At 38.1% G+C, this 24,459-nt stretch overlaps 1 protein-coding gene across 3 annotated transcripts in view; it reads left to right on the forward strand.

Moving 5' to 3' along the window:
• The window catches only part of FBXO36 (F-box protein 36), an 86,866-nt gene that overhangs the window by 43,120 nt on the left and 19,287 nt on the right, over positions 1-24,459 (forward strand). For all 3 annotated transcript variants that reach the window (XR_012507194.1, XR_006725222.2, XM_045517435.2), the window contains exons 2-3: positions 4,740-4,848; positions 22,899-23,071. Coding sequence is in view for 1 of the 3 variants with exons in the window: in XM_045517435.2 (XP_045373391.1) it covers positions 4,740-4,848; positions 22,899-23,071 (282 nt within the window). In the remaining 2 variants the exon portion in view is untranslated. The remainder of the gene's footprint in view (positions 1-4,739; positions 4,849-22,898; positions 23,072-24,459) is intronic.

The raw sequence follows: 24,459 nt of genomic DNA on the forward strand, positions 1-24,459 counted from the left end.
AGCTCTAGGGACCTCCACTGGGTGAATGACAACTACCTCGTCGTCTTGCCTTAATTATTTGTGCAGAAGAGTTGTCAAGGGGATTAAGGAGGAATCTTAGACCTCTCTTTTTAAAGTAAGCTCAATTTTCAAGTTTATTAAAAACATTCACTAGAGACATGATCTCTATAAAATAGGATAAATTTAAATAAAATTCTGAAAGATTTTTCACGGGTCACATGATTTCTATTAAGATACCAAATAATGGTGTGTATCCTATAACGAGGCTGCCTGCCTGCCCTTCCTGGGGAGAGTATGAGGCGATGAAAGAAAACTAGACTCTTTCTAGGTCAGCCTCTTCCTGGGCAAGAGGAGCTTGGGCAAGTTATTTAACTCCTCTGCGGTCGGCTTCCTCATCCATAAAAAGGCAGTCATGCACTGCTCACAGGTGGTTGGGAGACTGAGGAAACCCATGTTCCGGCCAGATCTAAACAGTCACAAAACCCCTGGGAAGTTCCTCTGTGGCTTTTCTTGTAGGCAAGACTGTTCCTTAACAAAACAATCACGGTTGAGAAGACGTTCAAAATAGTATTTACAGGTTTTAAGGTTTTCAAAAGAGAGATACATATGTGACAGTGACTTTCTATGTATTATGACTTAAAATAAGCAAATACCATGATAGTTGGTACCCAATTCACAAATATTTGGGGGATACATCTTAGCTCAGCTTCCTTCAAGCTGTATCTGTCGTGTGAGAGAGTTGCATTTACTGCCAAGCTGAGGCTCCTTCCCCCTGCACATGTAAATATTTTCCTTTAAGTATTTGGAGCAGTGGTGTATACACTTTTGAGCCTTTTAAGAAATGATTAACATCAATTTATGTTATTAATTACTTTCTACAAATTATTTAATCAGCCACAGAGTATTCCATCATCTAAATGTGCCCTAATTATTTGAATAGTCCCAACTATTGGACCCTTATGTCAGTACTGATATTTTTTCTTTTTTTCTTCTTTTTTTTTGCAGGGGGATGTAATTAAGTTTATTTATTTATTTATTTTTACAGGCCGTACTGGGGATTGAACCCAGGAACTTGTGCATGCTAAGCATACACTCTGCCACCTGAACTATACTCTCCCCGACCTGATTTTTTTATTACCATAATTAACCTATGATGAGCACTCATATAAAAAATGTTGCACACATCTCTGATAAATTCCTTAGGAGTAGGACGTCCAGGTCAAAGGGCATGGATGATTTTAAGCTTTTTAATAGATACTGCCAAACCAATTTACACTCCTCTCAGTGGGCTCCCATTTTTCCTTGTCTTCACCATTATTGGGTTTTGTTGCCTAAAAAAAAAAAACCCAAAAAACCAACAAAAAAAAAACTTTACTAATTTGAGAGACAATACTTGGTAGAAAATATCTAATATATATATTTTTAATGAGTACAATAATAGAACCTTGACTAGGCTAAGTTGTGATGAGCAGCAGATTTCTGTGTCTCGCTCTATAGAGATGGTCTGATGAGTCACAGCATAAAGGTTGTCTATGAAGAAAACTTCATGACTCAGAACAAACCCTGTGTTTACCAGTTAGGAGTGAGGAGGCTTGCATTCTGGTTCTAGCCAGCACTGGTTCCTTAGGCAAGTGTTACATTCTCAGTCATTTACTTGAAATACCTCAGAGGAGCCAGTAGGATGTTTGTGTGTACAAGGTCACTTGAGTTTGTGCCCTGAGGATACTCCCTCCGGAGGCCATTATGGCAAGCACTTCAAATATTACCTTCTAAATCAGTACCAGAGGGTTCACAAATTAGCAGAAGGAATGTCAGAAATAATTTTTAATGGATGAAATGAATGATGGGTAAGATATGAGGCTGGCAAGTAAGGTTGTACAAGCGTCTCTCTGCCTATTTTTAAAACAACATAAGAAGGAAGCTCAGTAACCAAATGTTACTGGTGTGGTACCCTGTCTAGAACTCCATTCATTTCAAAATCTTCCACTTAACCCGCTATTTGGTGGTTGCTTGATCTGGCTAGAGGGGTAACTGATTATGTCATTACAATTTAAGTGCGCTTGCCCCAGAGAGAAACTCCCCTGTGACGGTTCCAGTAGAGTGCCAAGGTGGACAGGGAGGGGACACTCCACTGAGCTTCCAGAAGTGTTTTCCTGTGGCGTCTGTCCTTCTCATGTCAGAGTTCACTCCAAGTCTGGCCTTCATTGTGATATAACATCTGGTCGTACGGTTGGAGGGAAGGACACCTATCATTTTTAACTTAACCTCTTTGAAATATTTTCCTTATTTACATGAGTTCCAGGAAGTAGACTAAATTATTTCTGACTTCCCAGCTAGTTCTAAAGGTTCTAGATTATGTGCTAAAGAACATCACATTAGATTCAGACTCCCTGGCATCTTCATCCAATAAAAAGGAAATACTTATAATATTTAATACCAATTTCAATGATACTTACTAGAAGGAAATGAAAGGGAAAACTGAAGTGCAGAGAAATTAAATAAATTGTCGAGGTATGTCTTCATTCCAAAATGCATGCTCTTTTTACTATAATACCTGATACCTTTTCCTATAGATTGAATTTTATCCCCTCTTAGATTCTTATGTGGAAACCTTAGCCCTTAATCTAACTGTATTTGTAGATAGAGCTTTTCAAGAACTGATTAAGGTTAAATGAGGTCATAAGGGTCAGGCCCTAATCCAATATGACTGAGGTCCTCATAAGAAGAGGAAGAGACACCAGGGAGGCACATGCTCAGAGGAAAGGCCATGTGAGGACACGGCGAGAAAGTGGCACCTGCAAGCCAGGAAGAGATGCCTCAGGAGACACCAAACTGGCCCACACCTTGATCTTGGACTTCCAGGCCCTAGAACTATAAGGAAATAAATTTCTGTTGTTCAAGGCTCCTAGTCTGTGTTATTTTTTTAATGGCAGCCCCAGCAGACTGATATACCCTGAACTCCACGGAGATAGGCAAGAAAGATTCTTAAGAGGATGATTTCAGTGAGTCTCGTGTTTAGAAAAAACAAAAGGGGCCGACTAAGGGGTTTTCTGAAAGGAATCAGCTACCACAATTTTGTGAGATTATGGAGTTTTGTAACTTACGTATATATTTTCCCCTCAGCTCCTGTAGAGATGAGCAACAAAATTGAAATGAAAAGCACCCTTTAATTCATCCAACAAGTATTTACTGAAGATCTGCTTTCTGTTGGGCAGGGTGCTAGGTAAGATGGCGGAAAAAAACTCTTCTTCCCTGAGGGACCATCTTTCAGACATGAGGAGTGGGGAGTGGCTGGGGAGACATTAGGGCAGGGGGAGGTAGTTCTAGAAGGGGAGGAAAGCTGGCTGAGGCCAGGCCTGCAGGCAAGGGGAAAGGAGTGAGGAAAAACAGAAGTTGTGCAGTTCAAAGGCTGGTGGGATGGGGCTTCCCAGACCAGCACCAAGCAGAGCCTTCAGAAGTGGGCAGAGAACTGGTAGAGACAAGGGCAGTGGCCAAAGGAGGTGCAGCCAGGACCTGTGAGACCACAGGGAGTAATGGGTGAGCATGGATGGGGGAGAAGAAATTAAATAAAGGGAGGCCCCTTAGCAAGTTTCACCTGCTTAACAGTTTTGCTTTGGATGGAACCTGTCTGAACATCATTTTAACCTTACATGTTACGGCCAGTGAGGGAAGATTCCAGAACTAGGAGGCAAACCAGTTTCTCAGCACTGTCAGTCTCCTTTCCCATCTTTTCCCTCAGAGCCCTAGTGTAGACTGAGTCTCATTGACACTGCCATGAAATCAACATAGAACTGAAGTGCGGTCCATAACCACGGAAACGAGGTTGGCTTCCGGTAAACCAAAAGGCTCCTACAAGTCAGACGCACACCCAGCAGATCCATTACCAAGAAGTGTCCTCGGTAATGACACTTTCATGCATCAATCAAGGCCTAAGGGTGCTTTTCCTGGCCCTGTCCAAGTGCCTGTCGCTCTCCATGAGAAAAGTATCCACTCAACGGGTCTGCCCTTTAGACAGGGAAGGGAGGAGGAGACCTGAGCAATTACTTTGGGATTGTTTCCCGAAGGTAGAGAATCTCTATTCTCAGAGATCTTTGAGAAACAGCCATTTGGCTCTGGGTGATTTAAACATCAGTTGACTTGATTTTTTTTTTTCTGAGCAAACAAATTTAATTTATTCCAACTTATTTATAAACTAGTAAGTTTATATTGTGATACCTGATTCATAACTAAGTTTTTATTTTTTATTTTTTACACATTTATTATGGTATGATTCCTATATAGGAAACGACACATATTTCAGATACACAATTTGATGAATTTTGATAGGTGTATACACCAATGAAACCACCACTGCAATCAAGACAATTAACATTTCCATCACTCCCCAAGAGGTACAAATTTTGAATTCCCAATTTATCCCTTCCCACCCCCTTTATACCTGGTAACCATAAGTTTGTTCTCTATGTCTGTGAGTCTGTTTGACTTGATAGATTTTTAAAATACCTTCCTGAACTTTGATTTTGTGACCCTAATCTCTAAGGAAAATGTTCACTGATGCACAGACCTCACTTCTAATTTGATGTGATCTCAGTTTGTGAAGTTATAACTGATGTTGGACACACAGCCTTATGCTCCTGCCATGACAGTGATTTAAAAAAAAAAAAAATCCCAGGTCTAAACGCAGCTGTTGGTATTGAAATCTGTTTAATTCATCTCACCTTCTATCTGTTCAATCACAGGTAATTTTTAGATGGTGGAAGATCTCTCTGAGGAGCGAGTATCGATCAACAAAACCTGGAGAAACAAAAGAAACTCATGAAGACTTCCTAGAGAATTCACATCTTCAGAGTAAGGAAGGGAGCATATTATACACTTATGCTGTTAAATTCTTTTTAGTTAGTGACAGATTTTGTCAGAGAAGTATCAAATTTGAAATACTGATATGTAATTCTGTGCTTAATTAGATATAACAGATATAAATAGAACATTGGGTTCTTAAAAAACAAAATTATCAACATAACCTGAAATTTCTTTTGGAAAAAAACTTAAAGTATTTAAGTTTCCAAGTTAGCTTGTAGGTTTCATTAATAATCTTAAATCGTGTAGTAAATAATTTTCTGTCCTAATATCTAATCAAAATGGGTTTCCTTTAATTAAAAAGAAGCTAAAAGATCATTGAAAATATAAATTATCAAATCCTTGAATTCATATGCATTTTGGCATTCACTTAAAATTTCTACCATTTCTTTTAATATCAAGGTTTGCTTAATCAGCAATAATTTCTTTAAAAATTTTCATTTTTTCTTTTATTGAAATACAGTTGCCAAGCAGCAGTCTTAATCTAGTAGCACTTGAACTTGTTATGAGAAATTGCCCTTCAATTTCCCCTTGGCTTTCTTCCTTCTCATTGTGAAAATTTCAAGCATAAAATGTAGACAAAATGGTTTTTCAAAAAACTCCCGTGCACCCATAACCCAGCTTCAACAATACTCAAAATGTGGCCAGAACTTACACAAACCTGCTGTTTCCCTTGATTCTTTTGAAGCAAATCTCAGTTGTTACATCATTTCATCCTAAATGACTTCAGTGTATGTCTCTAAAAGGACTCTCTTTAAATTCTTTAATAATTATTCCTTAATAATAAAAATTTAAAGCTGAAGTCACTTTAGAGATTCATATTTTATTAGGAGTAGTTAACAATGTTATTAATATTAATAGCAACCGCTTTCACATACACATTCCCATTTTATCGTTACAATATTCTCATGAAATAGTATTATCTCCATATCTCAAATGAGATTCAGAAAGGATATGGCTTTCCAGGGTCCCACAGCTAACTACTGATATTGCCAGGCCTAAGTATTGAGAGTCAAAAAAAAACCTCTTATTTATTTTTGTAAAATTATTTTTTGGGGAGAGGAGGGAGGTAATTAGGTTTATTTATTTATTTGGAGGTAATTAGGTTTACTTATTTATTTATTTTTAGAGGAAGTACTAGGGATTGAACCCAGGACCTCATGCAGGCTAAGCAACTGCTTTTACCACTTGAGCTATACGTCCCCTACCACTAAAAAAATCTTATTTTTAAAAGGCACACTCTGAGTGGACTTTGATAGAACAGCGTTCTTAAAGACTTTCTATTATTTAACATTATAGCCTTTAATAGTTGTTTTTTGTTTTGGTTTGGTTTGCTTCCTTAAATAGTTAAACATCTGAATTGATGGCTCTCAATTTGTGATATTGTACACATCTCATTTCATAGAAAGCATTTATAAAATTCATTATTGGCTTGAAAAGAACCATGGTGAAGAAAGACTGTCCACTTTTCGTTGAATAAAAATCTGTCCAGGCAGGTCTCACTTATTTAATTGTGGGATAGGTTCCTGCCCAGATAGCTATAAAGTAAGCTTCTATAAAACACAGCTCCATTCTATTTTCTAAGCCCAATAGGACCTAACCCAGAGCGGTATGTCTAGGGAGTGCTGAATATTCATTGCCAGCCCGTGGGATTTTCTGATTGACTTTGACAGAAACCTGGAGATAGGGGTTTGGGCCAGAGAGATGGGAGGTGATTGTCTTTTGACTAGAGGCTTAAGGGCCAAGCCCTCACCTGTCTCTTGCTTGCCCTACGTGTCTCCAACACCCCCCCCCCCATAAAGCACTGAGGATGGGGGTGGGACGACATCACCTTCAGGGTGACCACTTGTGGGTTTGCTGATCCTGGAAGAATAGGCAATAAAGCAGGAATTTACGAGTCTGACAGAGGCCCTGCTTCCTGCTGGCTTCCCTCCAGCCTGGAGAGAGCAGTTGAGGATTTCAGTCAAGGAGTCCACCCAAACAGCCTTTTAAAATTGCAGTTTTGAGTGCTGCATTTCCTGCCAGGAGATACCAAATTAAATCAGCCTGGCAAGTTCAAAGGCGTCTGTGTCTCACTTTTCAGACTTCCTACAGCACTGGAGTCCTGGCAGAGGGAAAAATCCCTAGCCACAATGTTGTTCATCCTCCTCCTCCCTCTTGGTTCTTGGGAAAGCCTTCAGGATCCTTCCGAAAGCCCTCTGCCAGGGCTGCGCTGTGGCACAAAGAGGGCTCACGGGTCCTTGACCAGGTTTGAATCTGCTGCCTCCACCTGGCTGGCTGTGTAGACGCCCTCTGTCAGCCCATTTCCTCCTCATCTGTGGGGTCAAACGCTGCCTCTGTGTGGTGTCTGTGAGATTCAATGACCTGACACGTGAAAGGTATTTAGGACAGCGTGGGGCACAGAATCAGCTCTTAATCATTGTTTGTTGTAAAGTCTATGATGTTTGGATATATTTTTTCCCACCCTCTCCTTATTATATTCCCAAGATCCCTCCAAGGTGTTTTCATCCAGAGGTCTTCCCCTTATATCCTAAACACTGGCATCACGTCTCTAGAAGTCTGGGTCGGCCTTGGTGCTGATCCTGACAGAGGACCCGCATCTGGGACTCCTGCTCCCTGGGCCTCTCAGCAGCACTAGTCCAGGGGTGACATTTTCTTCCCTGGCTTCCGCGAGCACCTTGCTCTTGGTTCTCCTTCCACCTCGCTGGCCTTTTCTCCGTGTCCTCACTTGTTCCTCCTCATCTCCCCAAATCTAAGTGTTGGGGCCCCGGGTTCAGCTCCTGTGCCTCGTCTTCTTGTCTCTCATCAGTCTGTACTACTCCCTGGGGAATCGGATCCAGGCTCTGGCTTCAAATGCCACCCATAAATGGGTAAGTCCCAAACTGGGATCTCCAGCCTGCACCTCTCCCTGAACTTCCACACTCAGATATTTATCCAGTTGCTCCTCTGACATCTCCACTTGAGTACTGAATAGGCTCTCAAAGGTAGCACATCCAAAAATAGCTCCTGATCCTCCCCCTGCCAAAATAAGGCCAAAAATTTCTAAAGTTATCCATGGTTCCTTTCTTTCCCTTCCTTACATGCTAGATCGAATCCGACAACAAAACAAGAATCTGAACTCTGGTTGGCAGCCTCCTAGATGATTCCCAAAGATGCCCACCTCCCAGCGTTCACAGTCTGCTGTGATCCCCCCCCACACTGTACCCGGGTCAGTCTGTGGGACCAAAAGAACTTGGCAGAAGTGATGGCGTGCCCCTTTTGAGATTAAGTTATAAATAACACTGCAACGCCTGTCTTTTCTTCCTTTTCCTCTTTCTCTTTCTCTTTCATCACTTGCTCTGGGGGAAGCCAGCTGCCACGTGGTGAGGAACTGAGGCCTCCAGCCAACAGCCATGCATGTGAGCTTTCTCAGAAGTGAATCCTATAGCCTGGGTCAAGGCCTCAGATGATGAAGACTCAGGTGATGTCTTGACTGTAACCTCGTGAGACACTGGCCCTGAGTGAGAACCGCCCGGCTAAGCCACTCCCAGATACCTGAACCTCAGAACTGTGAGATAATAAATGCTTGTCATTTTAAGCCAGTAAATTTGGGGATAACTTGTTATGCAGCAATAGATAACTAATAAATGAATGCTTCTCACCAACTCCAACTCTGGTCCACCAATGATAGCCTCTCTCCTAGATCATTGAACTAGCCTTCTAACTGGTCTCACTCCTCCCACCCTCTCCCCAGAAGACTTTGCTCTCAGCACAGCAGTCAGAATCAGCCTTTCAAAATATACAGCAGGTCACTTTACTTCTCTGCTTCAAATCCTCCAGTGGCTTCCTGTCTCATGTAGGGTAAAAATCCAAGCTTGCAGTGATCTTCAGCCCCTCTCCCCTCCTTCCCACTCTCCCTCAGGCACACTGACCTTCCTGGTGTTTTATGCACAAACCAAGCATGCTTCTACCTCAGGGCCTTTGCACTTTCTTTTCCCCTTGCTGAGAATATGTTAAAAAAAAAAAAAAAGAAGAATGTATTTTCTCAGATATTCCTATGATTTGCTCTTCATTAATTTCTCCGCTAAAACCACCTTATTAGAAAGTGTTTCCCCGAACCTTGTGTAGAAAATCACCACTCCCCCTTTACCTCGGAATATCGTATCTCCTATGACTATCACCACATGATCTACTCTGTTCCTTGTTTATTTCTTGTCTGTCTCCATCACTAGAATGTATGCTCCGTTATGGTGGAGACTTTGCTTTGCTTACTGGTGGGTCTTTGGCACTCACATGGAACAATGCCTGCTACGTAACTCAGTAAATATTTGTTGTATGATTTATCTGAGCAAACTCCGAGAGAGTGGGACAAGGTAAACTCTAAAACAGGTCCTTCTAAGCTATAACTGCTTCTAACAGAGTTCAGGTTTCTGATCAATAGTTTATTCCAGAGGGGGAATATCTTACACCAAGATTAAAATCACACTACCAGACTGATAATTTTAAAGTATTTTTTCAAGCTCAGGGACCATGTCTTATTCGTCATTCTGTTCCCAAGATCAGGGGCATGGTAGGCACTTAGTGTATGTTTGTTAAAATAAATGAATAAAGATACATTTTATGATAAAGTAATATTGTTTAAAATAATGAATACAAAATCCCTGTGCTCAAACTATATTTTCATGACTCTAAATTTATATAAGAGCACAGGAGTAAATTTTAGAACTTACTAGTATTTTCCTACTCTGAGTGGTTATAAGTAGCACTAAAGGAATACATATTATGTATATTACTATATATATAACAGATAAACAACAAGGTCCTACTGTATAGCACAGGGAGATATATTCAGTACCTTGTAATAACCTATAATGAAAAAGCATATGAAAAGGAATATGTATATAACTGAATCACTGTGCAGTCCACCAGAAATTAACACATTATTCATTGACTATACTTTAATAATAATAGAAAAAAGGAATAAATCACATTAGACTGCATGACTTAAAGAACAGAAGTTTATGTTCTCGAAATTCTGGAGGCTAGTCAAGATCAAGGCGCTGGCAGGGCTGGTTTCTTCTAAGGCCTCTCTCCCTGGCTGGCAGATGGCCACCTCTCTGCATCCTCACGTGGGCTTTCCTCTGTGTGCCTGCACCTCCCGGGTGTCTGGGTGTCCAGATTTCCTTGTCTTGTAAGAATACCAGTCAGGTTGGATTAGAGCCCGTCCATATGACCTAATTTAACCTAATTACCGCTTTAAAGGCCCATCTCCCAGTACAGACCCACTCAAAGGTACTGGGGTTTAGGGCTCAAACCCCTAGGGTCTAGACTCCCCTTAGAGTCTAGGGGAGGTAAGGAGGGCACAGTTCAGCCCATAACAAAATTCATACTTTGCATGGAGATAATTTCCTGTAATCTGTAAGCAGAGTATATCTTTATTAAATTAATAATTAATGATTGTATTGGTTTCCTATTGCTGGTGTAACAAATTACCTCAAATTTAGTGGCTTAAATGATAAAAAAAATGTATTATATTTCTGGAGTTCAGAAGTCTCATTGGGCTAAAATCAAAGTGTTGGTAGGACTGTGTCCATTCTGGAGGTTCTAGGGGAGATTCCACTTCTTTGCCTTTCTTCAGGTTCTAAAAGCCAATTCCTTGGCTCCTGGGCTCTTCCTTCATATTCAAAGCTAGCAACGGCTGGTCCGGTCTTTCTCACCCTGACACTGTTCTCATGTTCACATCTCCTTCTCTGACTCTGACTCTCCTGCCTCCCTCAAATTTTCCTTCTAAGGACCCTTGTGATTACACTGGGCCCTCCCAGTTCATCCAGGGTTATCTCCCTATGTAAAGATCTTCAATCACATCTGAAAAGTCCCTTTTGCCCTGTAAGGTCACAGGTTCTAGAGATTAGGATATAGGACATCTTTTAGGGGAAGGGAGGGTTAAGGGCATTATTCTGCCTACCACAATGATACATGTTACAACAACCTAAATTGTAAAATCAAAACATTGCTGATTTTTTTTTCCAGACTTACATTTTTAAAAGGCAAAACTCATGTGTTTATTATTTTGAAAGCCATTCATATACTATAAAGTATAGAGAACTGTTAACTTGGCAATTAAGAGTGCTGCTTGTAGTGGGAGGGTATAGCTCAAGTGGTAGAGCGCATGCTTAGCATGAACAAGGTCCTGGGTTCAATCCCAGTACCTCCTCTAAAAATAAATAAATAAGTAAACCTAATTACTTCCCTCCTAAAATAAATAAATAAAAGTACAACACATTTAAAAAAAAATTATTAAAAAAAAAAAGAGGGCTGCTTGCAGTATTTACAATAGCCAAGACATGGAAGCAAACTAAATGTCCATTGACAGGTGATTGGATAAAGAATTTGTGGTATATGTAAACAATGGAATACTACTCAGTCATAAAAACAGAATGAAGTAATGCTATCTGCAACATGGATGGACCTAGAGGTTATCATACTAAGGGAAGTCTGACAGAAAGACAAATATCATATGATATCACTAGCATGTGGAATCTAAAAAATGACACAAATGAATTTATTTACAAAACAGACTCACAGGCAAAGAAAACAAACTGATGGTTGCTAAAGAGGAAATGGTGGAGGAGGGATAAATTAGGAGTTTGGGATTAGCAGATACACACTACTATATACAACATAGATAAACAACAAGGTCCTACTGTATAGTAATAACCTATAATGAAAGAGAATATGAAACATAATATATATATGTATAATTGAATCACTATTCTGCATACCAGAAACCAACGTTGTAAATCAACCATACTTCAATTAAGAAAAAAAAAGTGTTGCTTAATGCAGACTACCTCCATTCAAAACTCACTAGAAATACAACCCTGGGCAAATGACTTAATCTCTTGGATGTCAGTGTCCTCGGCTGTTGATAATGGAAATAACAATAGCATCTACCTCATCGGGTCCTTATGAAGATTAATTGAATGAAGTGCTTAGAATTTGCACATGGTAGGAACTCCGTAAATTCTAGCTATTATAGGTTTTAACCATTTTAAAAGTGAAAATTCCTTCTCTCTTCCTCCCAGCTCCGTTCCCTAGGGATAACTGCTGTAAATAGTTTCATTTACATTTGAATTCTTTCTGTTTGGGGTTGTGTGTTGTTTATTTACAAAAATAGACTCTTTAGCCCTTTAATTTGTTTTTGCACTTAATATATTGTGAGCATTTTTTTTTCTGTTAGCATACATAAAGAGTACCCATTCTTTTCTAAGACTGCATGAGTCTTCTGTTGTACGAATATACAACCCTCAATTAATTGGCATTTTCAAAAGCCTTTAGGTACATTCTGGGACATACTTATCTTTGCACAATTATGTGAGAATGTCAGTAACTTAGATTCTTAGTCGTGGAATTGCGAGGTCCATAGATAGCACATTATAAATTTTGATAGATACAAAATATTTTATTTGTACGGTGAATTCTTGAAAGCCTTGCATAAATCAAAGTTAACTTGACAAAGATGGTATATCTGTTAAGCACCTTGAGCAGCACTGTCCAGAATGTAACACAAATGCCATCTACAACTCATTCGACCTTTATAATTATGCCAACTTCATAATCGTGCTATTTTTGAAAGAATTTTAAACTGAGTGATTAGTATTATTTCAACATTTTTCATAAAATGAGATTTCATTAATATTTTGATGTCACCATATTTCAGTTCTGAGTAATTAACTTACTTAAAATGCCAGTCACTTCACTATACTCACAGCTAGCTGTCCAAAAGCGTGCTGTTAAATATTTAAGTACTGAATATTAATACATCCATCCAACAGGATATAGTTTTCTTACATCTTTGCCATCACTAATTAGATGCTGTTACTCTTTAATCTTTTCCAGTCTGATGATGCAACTAGTATGTTTAATTAGCATTTTCCTGAAAACAAACAAAACCCCCATCATGTTTAATTGACATTTATATTCTTTCTGTAATTTTCCTGTTTATACTCTTTGCCCATTTGTCTATGAAGTTTTAATTTCTTTTTCTGAGACCTTTAAAAAGCTGAGGAAACATCGACAGATTTCTTTGCTAAATTAAATAAATAGCAACAACCAGAAAATTAGCTATTGGAAATCTTTTTTTTTTTTAAATTTAGTTTAGGGCAAAAATGTGCCCATAGAAACCCAACTGAAAGTGCTGATTCATGGGTTGAGGTTGAATCCAACCTAAAAATAAGTTGTTTTCTAACTTACATTCATTTTAAAGTTGGTTGTCCATTTTGAAGTTGGTTGCTTAGATCTTGAGTGAGTGATAAGTGGTGGTTAGGCATTTAAGCCAATCCACAAAAATCCCTGTGATAAAACCAAATGACTTCAACAACCATATTTTCTGAACCGAATGACAAAGGTTTTTTATTTCTGCTATCGCATGTGAAAGGAAATATGGAAGAAATGGTTTAGATGTCGGAGTATTGAAATTCCCTTGGATGTATATAGATGATTTATGGGGAGAATGGGACAATGTTTGAAATGGGGACTATAATGGAAACTTGATAATACAAATAAATACTAATATCCTGAAGTACTGGTCTGAGTTCTAGATCCTAGGAATATTGGTGTATTTTCCACTGGAAGTGGGAGAGAATAGTCCTTACCTGCTTCCCAAAGCTGGGCCGCCCCCTGCCGTGGACTCATAACCCATTTTCTCTAGGTTCTTTCTGGAGGCCCATGTCTTAACTTTTGACCTGGGACTTCTTTTTCTCATACTTATCTACCACCTCAGTCTACTCTTCTTCTCCTCTCTGCCCTCTCTAATCAGAGAGGTGCTGCTCCGTGTCTTCAGCCAGGAGCTCTAGAATTTCTACAGACCTGGGGTAAGTTGTATGGTGGAGAGTGAGGTGGGAGGGAGGGAGGGGCAGAAGCCCAGGAACCTGGCTCTGGGATGAAGAGCAGGGAAGATGGATCTGAGGAAGACTCTCCTATTTTATCATTTTTTATCAACTAATTTTTTAGATATTAAAAAACAAATAAATGCACATAGTAAAACAAAAGTTAAATCAGTTTACAAAGATATAGGATAAAAATAAGTCTCCCTGTGACCCCATGTTTCCAGTTCCCAAGACAACCATGGTTAACAGTTTCGTGTGTATCCTTCCAGAAATGGTCTATGCATATATGCGATATGTTAACACAAAAAGAAGAATCTTATACGTTACGTTATATACCATGCCCTTTAAAAGTTTGAGAAATATCTTTTTTTAAATTGAAGTACAGTTGATTTACAATATTTCAGCAAAGTGATTCAATTTTTCAGATTCTTTTCCATTATAGGTAATTACAAGATATAGTTCCCTGTGCTATACAGTAGGTCCTTGTTGTTTATCTATTTTATGTATAGTAGTGTGTATCTGAGAAATATCTTAAACCTACAAAAAAGAACAGAGTATAATATTATAGATACCCAACACCATTAACAGAAGATTTTAACATTTGTCACATTTGCTTCATTTTATTCAAATGATCAAATATGTTGGTGTAAGTTACTCATACATAGTATCTTCTTTCAATGTCTATGGTCTCTGTAGTGCTGTTCTCTTTTTCATCCCTTGATAATTATAATTTGTCCCTTTCTCTCTCTTTTTTTTCTTGATCAATCTTGTTAGGGATTTATTCATTTTATTTATTTTCTCAAAGAATTAATTTTTAGCTCAGTTGATTTTCTCTGTTTAATTTTATTATTGATTTTTGTTCTTACCTTTATTATTTCCTTCCTCCTACTTTTTTCTCAGATCTGATTTGTCATTTTTTTCCTAGCTGCTTGAGATGAAAGCTCAAATGATTGTTTTCAGCCATTTTCCCCACCTTCATTTCCCTTAAGTGCTGCTGTAACTATATAAGCTTTGATACGTCACGTCTTTATTCTCTTCAGTTTAAAATATTTTCTAAGTTCCACTTTGATTTTTTCTTTGATCCATAAATTAGTTGGAAATATTTTAAGTTCAGGTAGTTGGGATTTTCTTGGTTACTTTAAAAGATTTATGTATTTTTTATTTTATCTTATTTATTTACTTATTTATTATTGAAGTACAGTCAATTACAATGTGTCAGTTTCTGATACACAGCACAATGTCCCAGCCATGCATATACATACATATATTTGTTTTCATATTCTTTTTCATTAAAGGTTATTACATGATATTGAATATAGTTCCTTGCGCTACACAGAAGAAATTTGTTTTTTTTAAATCTATTTTTATATGTAGTGGCTAACATTTGCAAATCTCAAACTCCCAAGTTTATCCCTTCCCACCCTTCTGATTATTTTTTTTTCTTGATTTCTGGCTTAGCTGCACATGATCAGAAAATCTTACTCTGAGTGGTTTTAATTTTTTTGAATTGTTTTAATTTTACATCATCCTTTCTCAGGGCCATATTAATCTTCTCTTTATCATCCCACTATTATTACACATGCTGTTGAAGTGAGCACCATATTTAGAGTCTTTTAAAAAGATTAAAAAGTTACATATATAGTCAAATTTCTGCTCCTCACTTATTTTCTCCTCTCTTCCCTTCTACTAACTGTTCTGAAGTTGATATCATTTCCAAGTATATTTTGTTACACATAAGTTATAAATACATAATTAATATATACTACTTTTATATGTTTAAAATTTTACATAAGTGGTATCATACTGTATTTTTTTTTTTAACTTTATCATTCAACACTGTTTTTGAGATTTATCCACTTGGTCTACGTATATCTGGTTCATTTCAAAGGCTTATGGTATTCTACTTTATTATAAACCGTAGTTCATTCAATTATCTTCCTATTGAGGGTAGTTAGGTGGTTTCCACTTTTTGCAACAATAAATCTTCACTTATCCTTGTGCAATGTGTGGGCGTCTCTCTAACTGGGCATATGGCAGTGTTTGCTGAATTGTAAGAAGTGTGCCTTTTTAACATTAGTAGGTATTGACACTCCAAATGAGTTAAACCAATTTATGTTCCCATTGGCATTGTATGAGAGAGATGCTGTTTGCCCACATTCTCACCATTTGGTGTAATCAGAGATACATATTAATTTTTGCCAAACTGTGTGTGTAAAATCCCTGATTAGTAATGAGGTTGAATACATTTTCTGATATGTATTGACCATTTATTGACGAATTCCCTTCTGATAATTACTAATTTATTTTCTCTGTCTATTTCTTCTATTTAGTTGTTTATCTTCTTTGTATTGATCATAGAAACTTTTTAATGTGTATTTTGAGTACCAATTCTTCAGTTTGGTTACATGTGCTACAGATACTTCATCAAGTTTTTGGTTTATCTTTTCACCTTGTTTGTGTGTTTTTACCCATAAAGAAGTCTGCAATTTAAATAGAGCTCAAATTGTCTTTTAATATATGATTTATACTTTTGTGTTTTGTTTAAGAAATCTTTTCCTACACTAATTTCATAAGGATAAGCTCCTATGTTTAATTCTAAGCATTTTGTGGAGGGTGGGTATAGCTCAGTGGTAGAGTATATGCTTAGCATGCATGAGGACCTGGGTTCAATCCCCAGTACCTCCATTAAAAAAAAAAAAAAAAAAAGAGAAAGGAGAAGTCTATTTTTTTAAAAAAATCTAAGTATTTTGTGACTTGTTTCTCATATTTAGTCTTTAACTCATCTCAAGTTTGTTTTGGGCTATGATGAGACGAAACATTATCATTTTTTGTTCTGTGTGGCTTGTCAATATTCCCAGCAATATTTATAGGAGAGTTTAGTTATTCCACATTGTTCTGTAATCCCATCTCTACATATTGCAAGTTTCAATGTATCTGTCATTTCCAGGGATATTTAGTTCTGTTGGTCAGTTGTTTGTCTACAACCAACACTGCACTGCTTTAATTACAATTTTTATAAGTAAGTTTTCTTACCTGTGAAGATGAATTCATCTTCCTCCTTCTCCTAATGTTTCCAAGGGCTGTTCTTGACTTTTTACCCTGCATATGAGTTTTAAGATCAGCTGGTAAATCTATACAAAAATCCCTGTTGAAAGTTTAACTGGAATTGAATTGAATTTTTAGGTTTTTGACAGAAGAACTGTCATCCTTTGGTCTTCCCAGCATGAGTCTGGCATTTCTTTCCATTTATTTGATCTTCTTTTATGTTTTCCAATAAAGTTTTAATGTTTTCTTCATTAAGATCTTATATATTTTTGGTCCAAATTCTTCCCAAGCACCTTATAATCTTTTGTAGCTAAGAATAGAATCTTAAAAGTTTAAGAAATTCTGTTTTGAGTTTTGATTATGCGAAACATGCATATGTTTTCAGAGTCACAATTGTAAGGAGGCTTGCTTTCATCCCTAACTGCTCCGCCCTTTCCTTCCCTTGTTCTATACGTAACTGCTTGTATTTGCTTTTATGCACCCTTTCCGTGTTTCTTTCACAGATATAAACAACTTCATGTATGTGCTTGTATCCTCCAGCTTTTTACACAAATTCTGCTCCTCCTCTTCAACACTTTACCTTTTCATCAGTATATCCCAGAGATCACTTCATGCCTTCAGAGATGATGTTCTTCTTTTTTTTTTTAATAGCTGCATACTGTTTCTCTGTGTGGATTCACTAGAATCGTAATAATGAAAATTTGGGTTGTTTCTAATCCTTTAGTATTACACATAATGGCAAAATGAATAACCTTGTGCATGGGTCATTTCATATTTAGTACATATTTGCAAGATTACTGGGTCAAATGATAAATGCATATTAAATCATAATTTTGAATTAATTATTGCTGGTATATAGGGGAATGATGCTGATCATTTTTCAGTAAAACTTCTTGACTTTTGTATGTTGATATTTAGATCATCTGCAGTTGCAGGAATGGCAGTTTTTCCTTTGCTTCCTAACCCTGATACATTTTTGTGTCTTCCTTTTTTTCTTTTTTTAACCTCCAAAACTGTGTTGAATAGAAATGGTGAGAGTAGACAGTCTAGTGTTGCGCCTGACATTAAAGGCCATATAACATCATGGTGAGGAGCTGCACTAGGGAGAAGACTGCTTGGTTCAGTCTTCGTTCTTACTATGTGACTTCTTTTTTTTCCTACTTTTTTTCTTGGCAGAAGAGGTAATTAGGTTTATTTATTGATTTATTTTTTAATGAAGATACTGGGGATTGAACCTAGGGCCTCGTGCATGCTAAGGATGTGCTCTATCACTGAGCTATACCCTCACCCCCTCACTGTGTGACTTTGGGCAAGCCACTTAACCTCTCTGTTTCTCATCTTTCTCTTTACAAGAGGGAAATAATAGTACTCATTGCATAGCATTATTGTGAGGATCAAATGACTATATGTATGTGTGCTGCACACTCCATATGTAAAAATTAGAGCAGTACATGGCAGATTTTGAATACTATACAAATTCATACTGCTACTATTGTCAGGTTTTTCGTAACAGCCTATGGCAGGTTATCAGGTTAAAGACATTTCCCTTTTATTACAGCTTTCTAGGAGTTTTTATTCATAAATAGATGTTAGAATTATATGGAATAATTTTTCTACATCTTTGAGATGATCATGTTTTTCTTGTTATCTGTTAAATATGGTGAATGATAATGAGTGTATCTTCCAAAGTTACTCTATCCTTGGATCATCCCAGGATGAACTGTACTGTTCACAAGTTTTTAAATATATTCAAAGATTCAGTATCTAAATAATTATTTAGAGTTTTTGCCACGTATGTTCCTAAGTGATGTCTCGTATGCAGTTTTCCTTTTGCCTACCGTTATTGCCAGCTAGAGCAACCCTGCGATTTGAGTTGGGAGTTTCCTTCTATTTCTCTTTTTTGGGACAAACTATAATATTTGGATTGTCTATTCTTTGAGAATTTATAAAGCTAACCTATAAAGCAGTGTAGACCTGAAGCTTTTCAAACTAATCAGTCAATTCAGTTAATTTACTGGTTTTAGTCTCTCAGGTTGCCTATTTCTTGAGTCAGAATTGGTGCATTATCCTCTCTGCTCCCTTCCTCCCTTTTTTCCTTCCTTCCTTCCCTCCTTCCTTCCTTCTTTCCTTCCTTCCTCTCTCTTTGTAGGTGTCCCTTAAAACTGTAACAGGTTTACTTTGACATTTATCAATATTTCTATCTGCTTCTTGAACATAAGGACCTTAGAATGTTTACATTCCAAACCTCTACGTTATATGTAATTGTTGACTGGTGTTTTGATTTGCTTTGCTTTGACACCTCCTCCAAAGTATATTATTTAAAACATGTTTTATACAGTAGTAGTTCTTTAGATTTGCCTATGTTTACTACTATTTCTTTTGTCTTCATGGCTTCTGGGATTCTATTCTTCCCTTCTGGGTAATTTTTTTCGTTCCTTAAGTATGTCTTTAGTAGTTCAGGATTTCATCACGTAAACCAGGTCCATGTGTGGTTGGGGCGCCTCAGGTGTAATGCCTTAGGTACAGCTCCTCAAGGGTGGCTTCTCTAAATCTGAAATGGGTGAATTAGACAAGTTTTCTGTCTCCCCTCCCTTAACATATAATGATGCGACATGCTTGAGAGAATCACTGTATACGATGCTCTGGAAACAATGTGGAAATGGTAGCCCCGTGGGAGTCGCTGGTCCAAAGAGTTTTGGAAATCCATCAGGGCGTAGGCTATCGGCTCTTGATTAGAGCTCAAGACCTAGAACAAGACTCTTCATGGCTCTTGGCGTCCCCTCTGGACTCTTGGTTCCATCCTCTGAGCCACCTTTCCTTTTTGATGAACGGTAGCCCACGTTTGCAGGTGTAGTTTTTCTTAGCCTACTTCCTGCTCATGGAAGTGTGGGGGTCCGGAGTCATCTTTTCCTTTTATATTGCCTCTGAACCCCTTCAGTTCAAGCTGGCAGTGTTTCTGCTGACTTTCTTCACTTAGAATGATGCTCTCCAGGTCCATCCATGTTGCTGCAAGTGGCATTATTTTATTCTTTTTTTATGGCTGAGTAGTATTCCATCACACACACACACACACACACACACACACACACACACACACACACACACATTTTCTTTATCCAGTCATCTGTAGATCAGCATCATCTCTGTACCATGTTTTCTTGACACTGCTCTGGACTTGGTCTTTACTTGGGAGTCATTTCTTAACTTAAGCAGTGTTTGCCATCTGAAGAGGCAGACAATGTTCAAAACCAGCGAATCCAGGTTCCTTTTCAAGAGACCTCCCTTTAGCTTATCTCTTTCTGATCACGTTTTACTTTAAGCGGCAAGAAGAAATCAGGCAGCATGTTCAACAACACTCTGCTTGGAGCTCTTAGACAAGTCACACACCCATTAGGGACAGTCCCTACTTCCATATTACAGCAGGCGATAATATTGCCAAACTTTCTGCCACTACATAACAAGGATTCCCTTTCCTCCAGTCACCCCCACCCTTTTCTCCAGTTTTTAAATAATGTTTTCCTCACTTTTCTTTCCTCACCTATAAAGCCTCCTCAGAGGCCACCAGGCTTCTGCTAACAGGTATTTGTTTACTTACTACACTATTTATTGAAGGCTTTTCCGGCTTCCACCGACACTCTCCTCAAACTCATTCAAATTTCTATGTACTTTCTGACTTCAAAGCCCTTCCCAGATTCTAGTTTCCATTATGGCGCCATGGCGTTTGCAGGTACCTGAATCATTATTGTCTATTGTTGTGTAACAAATTTCCCTAAAACCCAAGGGCTTAAAATGATAATAAATGCTTATTAACTCAGAGAGTGGGTCAGGAATTTGGGAGCAGCTTACCCAGTTGTTCTGATTCAGGGTTTTGCATGGTGTTGCCTGGGGCCCCAGTCATCTGAAGGCTTGACGGGGGCCGGAGGATCCAGTTCCACAATGGCTCATACACACGGCTGACAAGTCAGTGGTGGTTGTGAGCAGGAGGTTTCAACTTCTTTCCCCATGGACCTCTCCATAATGCTGCTGAGTATTGTTAGGACATGGCAATTGGCTGCTCCCAGAGTGAATGATCCAAGAGAGCAAGACAGACGCTCCAATGTCTTTTATGACCTAGCCTCGGAGTATTTCTGCAATTTCCTACTGGTTACATAGGTCAGCCCTAATTCAGTGTGAGTTGGGAACACAGAGAGGGGTGAGTCCAGGAGGAGAGAGTCAGCAGCTGTCTGGGAGGCTGGCTGCCACATAATCCAACACAAAGGCAGTAATTTCACTTTTTCAAAATGGAATTTGTTTTAACATTGTTCTCCTTATTCTAAAATAAATAAATGTTGGTTACATGTTGGTTATATTAAAAACATAAACCAGCAGATTTTTTTTCCTAAGTACCCCAATACCTGTATACCTTGAAACTATCACATTACATACTTAAGTGTGTGTGTCCTTTTATGATTTTTACATTTGAAAGACTTTATTGGTAGAGACTTCCTACAGTGCATCAGAACATGCTTTAAGCATGCTTTCCTAGCATTTTAAAATATTCAAACATCTCCAGTTACTTTAAGGGATTTCTATTATACTAAGGGTTTCTTTTTGTTTTGTTTTGTTTTTCTAATCAATAGCATTGCTTCTTCTTCTTATTCTACTGGGGGGTTGAGTTTTTGAAGGGTTATTTTTCCTCCAACAAAATCCTTGGACTTTAGAAGTGCTCTGAATTGGAAGCACTCAGAATTTAGGAGGAACTGAAACCCTTACTGCCTCTAGAAAACTGGACTAACCAGTTTTGGAGAGAAATCTTATATGGCTAGCTCTTCCAAGTTAGCACAATTAGAGCTTTTACATAAACATAGCTCCACACCTTACAAACATTTTGAAATCAGAGATCCATCAATCTCTAGGGTCACAGGTCTGCCTGCTTCTGCAGGGAGCCCAGTATTCTTGACAACTCCATCCCACTCGCCCCAGAAGGAATGTTTCAGGAAGAAGATGGTCTTCAAATCTTGGACATTTAGTCCCTTGTAGAGTGCACTCTCTCTGTTCTAAGAGAAGTTATCTGGAAAGGCTATATATAGTGGTGCTTTCAGAGTCAGAAGTGAAAAATTGGGCTTCAAGAAACTAAGAAAGTCCCCAGCTTTGGGTCCACTGGAATCCACATGTATACCTTCTTATAACCCCTTTTCCATTCCTATAGAGAGAAATAGCCTTCTTTTCTTCCTTCCTTCCATCCATTCATCCTAGATTTTAAAAAATTACACTGATAATATGGGTTTATTATAGAAAGATTAGAAAATGCAGATAAATGAAAGGAAGAAAATAAAATCACTACTTGGATTTAACCAATGTTAAAATTTGAATATGTATCTTCCAAACATGTTTTCCTATTTACTAGCTGTCTCTTGGTTGTTCAGAAGAGCTGGGGTAAAAAAAACCAACCAACCAACTCTGTTTTTTCCTACATTAAACATGCTTAAGTAGACTATTGTATTGGTTGATTCTTTGTGAACTATTTCTTAGTTTGGAAATTACTGAAAAGGTATGAAAAATATTAGGCAAAAATGAACACAATTTTTGTGAAATACTCTTCTATTTTTCTCTTTACCTCTTTCTATTTTTTTTAATTACATAAAGATAGGAATGAAATAAAGTAAGGAAGAAGGAAGAAAGTTTGGTAGAGAAACAATGTATCACAACAAGAGAACAAAAATCAATTAAAGTGAAGAGATATTAGCGTGTCTCACACCAGTTTGGGGAAAGGAAGGAGGGTGGTAGAAAAACTACCTGGACCAGCATTTTTGCCCAGTCAGAGAGATTGCGAGGATGAAGATGAGGACACCGGGACTAGTTAAGTCTGTTGTCTGGACTGGAATTTGGTGCAGTCCATCGCTGTGTTCAACAGTAGTGTACCTAAGCAATTCTGATCTCAGGGCGAGGATGGCTGTTGGAAACAAATGCCTCACAAATACATACCACTGGTCCCAGAGGCAGCTTGGTGAAAGTAGGAATGACTCAGCATAACCTCACATCACTCTGAGGGGGAAAATGCCCCATAGCTTTTCTTACTGATAACAATCATAATTCTTACGTGACTGCACATGGTAACTCTGTTGGTTTGTTGGTTTCTTTGAATTACAGTTCAAATTGCCCTAATATTTGGTGCAAGAATATTAGACCATGTCTTGAATTTATGTGAAGGTAAAATTGACTTCCTTGAACGGCTCCCAGACAACTTGCTCCTGAATATCATTTCTTATTTGGATCTTGAAGACATTGCCAGGCTTTCTCAAACATCACGCAGATTTGCAAAGGTAACAGTCAGTTATTTTGTGTCTCTCTAGAATTGTCCTTTTACTTCTTCAAAGTTGTTTAATTTTATCTAAAGTTTTCTTTTTTTAAAATATAGCAGTGGTTTATTTGCATTTATTTTAGCAAGCTTTGTTGAATACTTAACTTTATGACAGATACTGTCCTAGGAACAGAAGCAGCAGAGTTGAAAAGATATTATTCTTGCCCTTAAGGAACTTACAGTCTAACAGGAGAGATCCATACAGATACAAATGATTACAATATAGTGTGAGCAATTCAACAAGGGAAGTGTGAGCAAGGTACGAAGTGTAAGGTGATTTCCTCTGCCTGGCTTCACAGAAGTGGGTTACTTTATCTGGGTTTTGAGGGGAAAATAGGAGTTTGTTCAGATGGTCTGGCTAACTTGGGGCATTCCAGGTCAGAGGGGCATTCCAAGTCAAGGCAAAAACTCAGGCAGAGGCATAATGGCATAAGAGAAAAAGGCTGGTAGTGATTACTCCCCATCCATTTCCATTTCTTCCAATAAGAGCCCTTTTCTGAATTACCTATGAGAACCATGGCTGGTTCTGAGGCACTGTTCATTGTAGTGCCCTGCCTTTCCCCAGGCTCCAAGCTCACCAAATAGATTCTCTCCCTACTTTAACTCTTCAGCAGAAGGACCAGGAACGAAAATGCAGTTGGTGCTGGTTTCAACCAGTGTTAGGGCCTTGGTGCAACCATTATAGCTCCTCTCCCTGGGTCCTGGAAGGGGCTTTGGTTCCTCCCCCATTAGCTATTCCTTTGATTCTAGAGCAATGACAATTCTGTCATCTCCCAAACACACACATAGTATCCTTCTGTTAAGTACTTTTTGGCTTAAGTCGATCAGAGTTGGAGTCTGTTGCTTGCAACCGAAGAGTCCTAACTCACTATTAAGCTGTGATGTTCCAGGGCAACATCCATTTAAAAGAGAACATGCAATATTTCCCAAGGTGATAATATTATCTAAAAAAATCAACATTCTTTTTACAGTAATACAATAAAATTTCTTGATTTTTATGTATTAATTTTAAGTTATGTAATCTGTATTACTTAATATAGCCCTTTTGAGTTTAAACGTATATACTTGTCCCCCGCGCCAAAAATGGAGGGCTAGAAACAAGTATTATGAATGAATGATTATTGTGCTGTTTATTTTTTGGCATTTAAAAAGTATATTAAAGTTCAGATTTTGTACTTGTTGCTGCTAAGAAGCTGGTTATTCATACTTTAAATGAAGGAGAACTTTTGTTTTGTTTATTTGCTGTTTGGTTTTTTTGTTTTTTAATTGAAGCGTCATTGACCTACAGCACTATGTTAGTTCCCGGTGCACAGCATAGTGATTCGCTATTTCTATATATTACAGAGTGAT

The sequence above is a fragment of the Camelus bactrianus genome, chromosome 5, assembly GCF_048773025.1.
Source record: "Camelus bactrianus isolate YW-2024 breed Bactrian camel chromosome 5, ASM4877302v1, whole genome shotgun sequence".
Lineage (NCBI taxonomy): Eukaryota > Metazoa > Chordata > Mammalia > Artiodactyla > Camelidae > Camelus > Camelus bactrianus.